General features: G+C 58.6%; 2 protein-coding genes across 8 annotated transcripts in view; one reads left to right on the top strand and one right to left on the bottom strand.

Annotated features, from left to right (window-relative positions):
* LOC101070170 (putative beta-lactamase-like 1) overlaps window positions 1-1696 on the bottom strand; it is a 5011-nt gene extending 3315 nt beyond the window's left edge. The window contains exons 1-2 of one of the 2 annotated variants that reach the window (XM_029833327.1): window positions 1650-1696; window positions 1324-1443 (exon numbers count right to left, since the gene is read on the bottom strand). In XM_029833327.1, the coding sequence (XP_029689187.1) occupies window positions 1324-1429 (106 nt within the window). In that variant the 5' untranslated portion in view covers window positions 1430-1443; window positions 1650-1696. The remainder of the gene's footprint in view (window positions 1-1323; window positions 1444-1649) is intronic. The other variant, XM_029833328.1, reaches the window with a different exon arrangement.
* A 4893-nt stretch (window positions 1697-6589) lies between these two features.
* LOC101069940 (ephrin type-B receptor 2-like) overlaps window positions 6590-10000 on the top strand; it is an 18268-nt gene continuing 14857 nt past the window's right edge. For all 6 annotated transcript variants that reach the window (XR_003887783.1, XM_029833323.1, XM_029833322.1 and 3 more), the window contains exon 1: window positions 6590-6988. Coding sequence is in view for 5 of the 6 variants with exons in the window: in XM_029833323.1 (XP_029689183.1) it covers window positions 6868-6988 (121 nt within the window). In the remaining variant the exon portion in view is untranslated. The remainder of the gene's footprint in view (window positions 6989-10000) is intronic.

Genomic DNA, 10000 nt, shown 5'->3' with positions numbered 1-10000 from the left:
CTCCCCCTCAGCTCCTCCTCAGCTCCCCCTCAGCTCCTCCCCCTCAGCTCCTCCCCCTCAGCTCCTCCCCCTCAGCTCCTCCTCAGCTCCTCCTCAGCTCCTCCCCCTCAGCTCCTCCTCAGCTCCCCCTCAGCTCCTCCTCAGCTCCCCCTCAGCTCCTCCCCCTCAGCTCCTCCTCCTCAGCCCCCCCTCAGCCCCCCCTCAGCTCCCCCTCAGCTCCTCCTCAGCTCCCCCTCAGCTCCTCCTCAGCCCCCCCTCAGCTCCTCCACAGCTCCTCCTCAGCTCCCCCTCAGCTCCTCCCCCTCAGCTCCTCCTCCTCAGCTCCCCCTCAGCTCCTCCTCAGCTCCTCCTCAGCTCCTCCTCAGCTCCTCCCCCTCAGCTCCCCCTCAGCTCCTCCTCAGCTCCTCCTCAGCTCCCCCTCAGCTCCTCCTCCTCAGCTCCTCCTCAGCCCCCCCTCAGCTCCCCCTCAGCTCCTCCTCAGCTCCTCCTCAGCTCCTCCTCAGCTCCCCCTCAGCTCCTCCCCCTCAGCTCCTCCACAGCTCCTCCTCAGCTCCCCCTCAGCTCCTCCCCCTCAGCTCCTCCTCAGCTCCTCCTCAGCTCCTCCCCCTCAGCTCCTCCACAGCTCCCCCTCAGCTCCTCCTCAGCTCCTCCTCAGCTCCCCCTCAGCTCCCCCTCAGCTCCTCCTCAGCTCCCCCTCAGCTCCCCCTCAGCTCCTCCTCAGCTCCCCCTCAGCTCCCCCTCAGCTCCTCCTCAGCTCCTCCTCAGCTCCTCCTCAGCTCCCCTCAGCTCCCCCTCAGCTCCTCCTCAGCTCCTCCTCAGCTCCTCCCCCTCAGCTCCTCCCCCTCAGCTCCTCCACAGCTCCTCCACAGCTCCTCCTCAGCTCCTCCACAGCTCCTCCACAGCTCCTCCTCAGCTCCTCCTCAGCTCCTCCACAGCTCCTCCCCCTCAGCTCCTCCACAGCTCCCCCTCAGCTCCTCCTCAGCTCCTCCACAGCTCCTCCACAGCTCCTCCTCAGCTCCTCCTCAGCTCCTCCACAGCTCCTCCCCCTCAGCTCCTCCACAGCTCCTCCTCAGCTCCCCCTCAGCTCCCCCTCAGCTCCTCCACAGCTCCTCCTCAGCTCCTCCTCAGCTCCTCCACAGCTCCTCCCCCTCAGCTCCTCCACAGCTCCTCCTCAGCTCCTCCTCAGCTCCTCCTCAGCCCCCCCCTGCTAATCCCGCTGCCTCTATCTCCATCTGTGTGTAATCCCCCTGCTGCTCCAGTTCCAACAGGTCTCTCTCCTAAAGTCTCCAGCAGAGTCTTTCATGCTGGGGGGTTGAAGGTCACCTGTCCTGAGCTTCGGTATCCTGTACTGCCATATGAAGCAGCAGGTCATGACCACCGCCAGCAGGAAGAAGACCACCATGCCCAGCGTGGTCCACTTCACCTTCATCCTGGCTGGGGGCCCTGTGGAAGGACACGTTTATTCCATCACATCCAGTCAGCCGCACAAGGGCGTCCCACAGGGCTCAGTCCTGAGGTTCTGCTGTCTTCTCAGCTATAAACATCTCATCGTTCCTCCCACGTTACTGTCACTTCTCTTTTCGGACTTGAATACATGACAAGAATCCTTCCATCCCGGTTAAAGCTCATCAGGAGCGTCGGGATCTTACCAAAGGTGGGCAGGAAGCTGTCTTAGTTGCCTTGAAGTTTCCTCATCCGCGTTCTGTCGCTGGTGTTAGAAATCCAGAACTTCCTTGAGTGAGAGCCCAACGGGACCGGAGAGCTCCTGACTGGCTGTAGACCACATTCCGAGGTGCACTTAATGCCGACTGTGATCCTCCAGAGAAGGTGCCGATTCTGAACTGTGACGTCATAATCTGCAGCTTGGAGCCGAGCCATGTGTGAGGAGCTCTGACCATCAGGCTGCGATCAGATCATCTCACGCCCTCTGCTGTCGATTCCTGACAGGGGTCGCTGACACACCCGGGGAGGCCAGGGCCCCCAGAGGCCCCCAGAGGCCCCCAGAGAGCCCCAGAGGCCCCCAGAGAGCCCCAGAGAGCCCCAGAGGGCCCCAGGGGCCCCCAGAGGCCCCCACCAGCCTCTGCCCCCACCATGCTGCTGGCCATGTGTGGTGTCATGGTCAGCACAACACTTTGCACTGCATGCAGTTACAGTCCCGGCCGCTAGGGGGAAACGTAGACTCATTTGGATCAAACCGGTTAAAAAGAGCGTGGTTACATATTTGAATCCAAATATGATTGAAGCCACTATTGTGAAAGACGTAATTAAAGATGTTTAAACTACAGAGACCCTGTGACCAATGAGTTAGCTTGAGTTAGCTTTGAGTTAGCGTTGAGTTAGCTTTTAGTTAGCTTTGAGTTAGCGTTGAGTTAGCTTTGAGTTAGCGTTGAGTTAGCTTTGAGTTAGCGTTGAGTTAGCTTTGAGTTAGCTTTGGTCACATCATCCTGCTGCTCCACACATCTGGAATATTCTGGAAGTTAGTCTTCAACAATCACTTTGCTCCTTTTCTCAGCTCTTTTCCATTTTGTCTTGATTTAGAGTTTTCTTATATTATAAAGCAAACATGAGAACACATGTACTGGGAGTACTGGGAGTACTGGGAATACTGGGAATACTGGGTGGTGGTAACTGGGAGTACTGGGTGTACTGGGAGTACTGGGTGGTGGTAACTTGGTGTACTGGGAGTACTGGGTGTACTGGGTGTACTGGAGTACTGGGAGTACTGGGTGGTGGTAACTGGGAGTACTGGGAGTACTGGGTGTACTGGTGGTAGTAATTGGGAGTACTGGGAGTACTGGGTGGTGGTAACTGGGAGTACTGGGAGTACTGGGTGTACTGGTGGTAGTAATTGGGAGTACTGGGAGTACTGGGTGGTGGTAACTGGGAGTACTGGGAGTACTGGGTGTACTGGTGGTAGTAATTGGGAGTACTGGGAGTACTGGGTGTACTGGGAGTACTGGGTGGTGGTAACTGGGAGTACTGGGTGTACTGGGAGTACTGGGTGTACTGGTGGTGGTAATTGGGAGTACTGGGAGTACTGGGTGTACTGGGAGTACTGGGAGTACTGGGTGTACTGGGAGTACTGGGTGGTGGAAACTGGGAGTACTGGGAGTACTGGGAGTACTGGGTGTACTGGGAGTACTGGGTGGTGGTAACTGGGAGTACTGGGAGTACTGGGAGTACTGGGAGTACTGGGTGGTGGTAACTGGGATGGAGTCCAACCAGCAGAGCTGCTGTGGGGAGGCACCAACTCCACCAGTCAAGACAGATTAGGTGTGATGGGATCGCTGATGGTGCGTCTGACCTACAATCTGCTGCCTCTCTGAGCAGAGGTTTCCATGGGAACAAGCCCTGGGCTCCTCTAATCTCTTGTTGTGCAGCCCTCACTCATCTAAGGAAGCCTGCATTCCTCTTTTTGTCAGGCCCATATTTTTCTGCTCTATTTCCCCCACTGAGCTCCCTCTCTTTCCTCCCTCTCTTTCCTCCCTCTCTCCCTTCCCTCCTCCCTCCCCTCTCCTCCCCCTCTTCTCACCTCTCCTCCCCTCTCCTCCCTCTCTCCTCCCCTCTCCTCCCTCTCTCTCTCCCCTCTCCTCCCTCTCTTTCCTCCCTCTCTCCCTTCCCTCCTCCCTCCCCTCTCCTCCCCCTCTTCTCCCCTCTCCTCCCCTCTCCTCCCTCTCTCCTCCCCTCTCCTCCCTCTCTCCTCCCCTCTCCTCCCTCTCTCTCCTCCCCTCTCCTCCCCCTCTTCTCCCCTCTCCTCCCCTCTCCTCCCTCTCTCCTCCCCTCTCCTCCCTCTCCTCCCTCTCTCCTCCCCTCTCCTCCCTCTCTCTCTCCCCTCTCCTCCCTCTCTCCTCCCCTCTCTCCCCTCTCTCCCCTCTCCTCCCTCTCTCTCCTCCCCTTTCTTCCCTCTCTCCTCCCCTCTCTCCCCTCTCCTCCCCCTCTCCTCCCTCTCTCCTCCCCTCTCCTCCCTCTCTCCTCCCCTCTCTCCCCTCTCCTCCCCTCTCTTCCCTCTCTCCCCCCTCTCTCTCCCCTCTCCTCCCCCTCTCCTCCCCCTCTCCTCCCTCTCTCCTCCCCTCTCCTCCCTCTCTCTCTCCCCTCTCTCTCCCCTCTCCTCTCCCTCTCTCCTCCCTCTCTTCTCCCTCTCTCCCTCCTCCTCCCTCCCCTCTCCTCCCTCCCTCTTCTCCCTCTCTCCCCCTCTCTCCCTCCCTCTCCTCCCTCCCCTCCTCTCCCCTCTCCTCCCCTCTCCTCCCCTCTCCTCCTCCCCTCCTCCCCTCTCCTCCCCTCTCCTCCCTCTCTCCTCCCCTCTCCTCCCTCTTCTCTCCCTCTCTCTCCCCTCTCCTCCCTCTCCTCCTCTCTCCTCCTCTCCTCTCCTCCCCTCTCCTCCCTCTCCTCCCCTCTCCTCCCTCTCTCCTCCCCCTCTCCTCCCCTCTCCTCCCCCTCTCCTCCCCTCTCTCCCTCGCTCTCTCCCCTCTCTCCCTCTCCTCCTCTCTCCTCCCCTCTCCTCCCTCTCTCCTCCCCTCTCTCTCCCCTCTCCTCCCCTCTCCTCCCTCTCTCCTCCCCTCTCCTCCCTCCCCTCTCCTCCTCTCTCTCCCCTCTCCTCCCCTCTCCTCCTCTCTCTCCTCTCCTCCCTCTCCCTCTCCTCCCTCTCTCTCTCCCTCTCCTCCCCTCTCCTCCCTCCTCTCTCTCCCTCTCCTCCCCTCTCCTCCCTCTCTCCTCCCCTCTCCTCCCCTCTCCCTCCCTCTCTCCTCCCCTCCTCCCCTCTCCTCCCTCTCTCTCCCCTCTCCTCCCTCTCTCTCTCCCCTCTCCTCCCCTCTCCTCCCCTCTCTCCTCCCCTCCTCCTCCCCTCTCCTCCTCCCTCTCCTCCCTCTCTCCCCCTCCTCCCCTCTCCTCCCTCTCTCTCTCCCCTCTCCTCCCTCTCTCTCTCCCCTCTCCTCCCCTCTCTCCTCCCCTCTCCTCCTCTCCTCCCCTCTCCCTCTCCTCCCTCTCCTCTCCTCCCTCTCTCCTCTCTCCCCTCTCCTCCTCCCTCTCTCTCCCCTCTCCTCCCCTCTCCTCCCTCTCTCCTCCCCTCTCTCCTCCCCTCTCCTCCTCTCTCTCTCCCCTCTCCTCCCTCTCTCTCTCCCCTCTCCTCCCCTCTCCTCCTCTCTCCTCCCCTCTCCTCCCTCTCTCTCTCCCTCTCCTCCCTCTCCTCCCTCTCCTCCCTCCTCCTCCCTCTCTCCTCCCTCCTCCTCCCCTCTCCTCCCTCTCCTCTCCTCTCTCATCCCCTCTCCTCCCCTCTCCTCCCTCTCCTCCCTCTCTCCTCCCTCTCCTCCCTCTCTCTCTCCCCTCTCCTCCCCTCTCCTCCCTCTCTCCTCCCCTCTCCTCCCTCTCTCTCTCCCCTCTCCTCCCTCTCTCCTCTCCTCCCCTCTCCTCCCTCTCTCCTCCCCTCTCCTCCCTCTCTCCTCCCCTCTCCTCCCTCTCTCTCTCCCCTCTCCTCCCCCCTCTTCTCCCCTCTCCTCCCCCTCTCCTCCCTCTCTCCTCCCCTCTCCTCCCCTCTCTCCCTCTCTCTCCCCTCTCCTCCTCTCTCCTCCCCTCTCTCCCCTCTCTCCCCTCTCCTCCCTCTCTCTCCTCCCCTTTCTCCCTCTCTCCTCCCGCTCCTCTCCCCTCTCCTCCCCCCTCTCCTCCCTCTCTCCTCCCCTCTCCTCCCTCTCTCCTCCCCTCTCTCCCTCTCCTCCCCTCTCCTCCCTCTCTCCCTCTCTCCCCTCTCTCTCCCCTCTCCTCCCCCTCTCCTCCCCCTCTCCTCCCTCTCTCCTCCCCTCTCCTCCTCTCTCTCTCCCCTCTCTCTCCCCTCTCCTCCCCCTCTCCTCCCTCTCTTTCCTCCCTCTCTTTCCTCCCTCTCTCCCTTCCCTCCTCCCTCCCCTCTCCTCCCCCTCTTCTCCCCCTTCGCCCCTCTCCTCCCTCTCTCCTCCCCTCTCTCCCCTCTCCTCCCTCTCTCCTCCCCTCTCCTCCCTCTCTCCTCCCCTCTCCTCCCCCTCTCCTCCCCTCTCCTCCCTCTCTCCTCCCCTCTCCTCCCCTCTCCTCCCTCTCTCTCCCCTCTCCTCCCCTCTCCTCCCCTCTCCTCCCCTCTCCTCCCTCTCTCTCCCCCTCTCTCCTCCCTCTCTCCCTTCCCTCCTCCCTCCCCTCTCCTCCCTCTCTCCTCCCCTCTCCTCCCCTCTCCTCCCTCTCTCTCCCCTCTCCTCCCTCTCTCTCTCCTTGTCTCTGTTAATAATAATAAAATAACTCACAACAATCAGGTTTGCAGGATTAAGGCGCAGTGAAACCCCAGAGGGCAAATTACCACATTATCATTACATCTGTCACCCCCCCCCCCCCCACACACACACACACACCTACCCCCCCCCCCCCACACACACACACACACACACACACCTACCCCCCCCCCCCCACACACACACACACTCACCCCCCCCACCCACACACACACACACACACACACACACCCCAGTACTGTGTAACCAGGCATCTACCTCCTCTGTCCCCATAATTTTCTTCTGTAGTTGATAATGACAGAAGAGAAAACTTTTATTTTATTTTAATTTTATTTATTTATTGTTATCGTTTATTCCCTTTGTTTATTTATTGTTTGTCACGTTGGTCATCATCTTCCGGCCGCTCGTCTCGCGGCAGCGGCATCCTGACTCTTCCTTTCATCCAGCAGGCGCGCGTGCTGAGGCTGCTGTGACGTGTTTCCGGCCCCCTCCCGCAGGTTTGGCCCAGGCTGGCCCGAGCAGCCTTCATCGCTCTGTTGCTGCTGCTGCTGATGATGATGATGGTGACCAGGATGATGAGGAGGACGCTGATGATGCTGAGGAAGATGAGGAGCTGCAGTTCTGAATGAATCCAGAACCGGACCGCCTCGCCATGATCGTGCTGGGTTTTCCCCGTCCGTCTCCCGGGACGCTCCGGGATATTCTGCGCTTCCTCTGGATGCTGCCGGCGGTGTGGGCTGTCGAAGGTAAGCCGGCGTCTCGCCTCAGATCGGCTGTGGATGGTAGAACCGCGGCATCGGCGCGGATCCGGGACCGGTGCTGATCCAGAGAGTCATAATCCTGAATCGTTCTGAAGTGTGGACGGAGGTCCGCGAGCGCGGCGCGCTGCAAGGTTTCGGTGCGCTGAGCTGGAAACCTTCTCCGCTTTGACTCTTTGTTCAACTTCCTCTGAGGGGACTCAGACGGATCCATGCCGCCCTTCTGCGGCTCCGGTTCTGGTCTTGGTCGGCCACTGTGCGCCGGTGCAACATGTGGGTCCAGCCCAAAGCAAATCCTCCACACCTGCAGAGCAACAGCAGACTCGAGAGTGGAGGGTTCGAATCTGGGGAACTGAAACAGGAACTTTCCTCGAAGCGAATTTAGCTGATTTTCCACCTCTGAATGGGGTCAAAGGTGACGCCCTCCTGTCCTGGAGCAGCCAGTCATTTAACCCGAACCCTAACCCATTTAACCCTGACCCTGACCCTAACCCTGACCCTAACCCTAACCCTAGCATCTCTTCAGAAGCACATAGGGTTAGGGTGGTGGACCATGAAAGGTTCCTGGCTGGATGCTGTGTGGAGTGAGGAGCAGCAGGTGTGTTTGTGTGCTGTTTTCTGGAGCAGCATCATGAAGAGAAGAACCAGAACCAAAGCTGCGACCCGCAGCCGCATCCTTTCCCTGACGGCGCCACCGGTTCTTCCTGTTCTGCTGTGGCTGTTTTTGGTTCCTCACATCAGCAGAAGGGTGTTGGTGACACCGATCATCTGCCTCTGAGCTCTGCTGGGCTTTTTTAACACTCTTTTAGTGACCTCAATAAATCACAAGCCATCAGTCATTTAGCATCTCCAGCGCTGCAGCGCTGCAGCGTGCTCGTGTGTGTGCACGTGTGTGTGCTCGTGTGTGTGCACGTGTGTGTGCTCGTGTGTGTGCACGTGTGTGTGCTCGTGTGTGTGCTCGTGTGTGTGCACGTGTGTGTGCACGTGTGTGTGCTCGTGTGTGTGCTCGTGTGTGTGCACGTGTGTGTGCTCGTGTGTGTGCATGTGTGTGCACGTGTGTGTGCTCGTGTGTGTGTGTGTGTGCATGCGTGCACTCACTTCTCTATAAATATCCCCATACACACACAACAACAACACACACACACACACTCAAACACACCTGTACACACGCTGTTGCTGGTGTGAATGGTTCTGTTGCTGGTGTGAAAGGTTCTGTCGCTGGTGTGAATGGTTCTGTTGCTGGTGTGAAATGGTTCTGTCACTGGTGTGAATGGTTCTGTCGCTGGTGTGAATGGTTCTGTCACTGGTGTGAATGGTTCTGTTGCTGGTGTGAATGGTTCTGTCACTGGTGTGAATGGTTCTGTCGCTGGTGTGAATGGTTCTGTTACTGGTGTGAATGGTTCTGTCGCTGGTGTGAATGGTTCTGTTGCTGGTGTGAATCGTTCTGTTACTGGTGTGAATGGTTCTGTTACTGGTGTGAATGGTTCTGTCGCTGGTGTGAATGGTTCTGTTGCTGGTCTGAAAGGTTCTGTTGCTGGTCTGAAAGGTTCTGTTGCTGGTGTGAATGGTTCTGTTGCTGGTCTGAAAGGTTCTGTTGCTGGTGTGAATGGTTCTGTTGCTGGTCTGAAAGGTTCTGTTACTGGTGTGAATGGTTCTGTTGCTGGTGTGTGTAGGTGGCATCCTGCACATTATCCTGATTGGTTGGAACACACACACACACACACACACACACACACATGTGACTGGTTCTGTGGTTCTGTCCGGTTCAGGTTGGGTCGTGTGGGTGGTTGTGAGACGTCGTGTGTTGGTTCTGTTCTGATCCGTGATGTCAGCAGCAACACGTGTGTCTCCAAACATCACAACATCTCCAGCTGACAGAGCCATCATGATCACACACACACACACTACACACACACACCAACCACACACACACCCACCCACACCCACCACACACACCACACACACAGACACCCACCACACACACACCCACCCACACCCACCACACACACCACACACACACCCACCACACACACACCCACCACACACACACCCACCCACACCCACCACACACACCACACACACAGACACCCACCACACACACACCCACCCACACCCACCACACACACCACACACACACCCACCACACACACCCACCACACACACCCACCACACACACACCCACCACACACACACCCACCCACACCCACCACACACACCACACACACAGACACCCACCACACACACACCCACCCACACCCACCACACACACCACACACACACCCACCACACACACCCACCACACACACACCCACCACACCCACCACACACACAGACACCCACCACACACACACCCACCCACACCCACCACACACACCCACCACACACACACACCACACACACACCCACCACACACACACCCACCACACACACACACCACACACACACCCACCACACACACACCCACCCACACCCACCACACACACCCACCACACACACACACCACACACACACCCACCACACACACACCCACCACACACACACACACCACACACACACCCACCACACACACACCCACCACACACACACCCACAGTCTTATTTTATTTTATTTATCTTATTCTAGTGTGGTGTTGATGTCTAGTGTTATGTTGAATGTCGCAGCGGCACACCATGACAAATTCCTAGTTTGTGTAATACTGTGTATCACATGAACAATGGCAATAAACCTTCTTCTGATTCTGATTCTGATTCACCACACACACCCACCACACACACACCCACCACACACACCCACCACACACACACCCACCACACACACACCCACCACACACACCCACCACACACACAGGGTGGGTGTGTGTCTGTGGCTCAGGGTTCCTCTGAGTCTCTTCAGAACGCAGCAGCTCCGCCAACGCTTGTCTCCCTCCCTCAGAAACTGTTCCTGCTCTGGGAACGCCGCCAGTCTGGCCTCGGTGGCCTTTGGTGACATTTCACGCTGGCG

Source organism: Takifugu rubripes, chromosome 3 (genome assembly GCF_901000725.2).
Source record: "Takifugu rubripes chromosome 3, fTakRub1.2, whole genome shotgun sequence".
Lineage (NCBI taxonomy): Eukaryota > Metazoa > Chordata > Actinopteri > Tetraodontiformes > Tetraodontidae > Takifugu > Takifugu rubripes.
The sequence above is the reverse complement of the archived record's forward strand: the minus strand, read 5'-3'. Positions and strand labels throughout refer to the sequence as shown.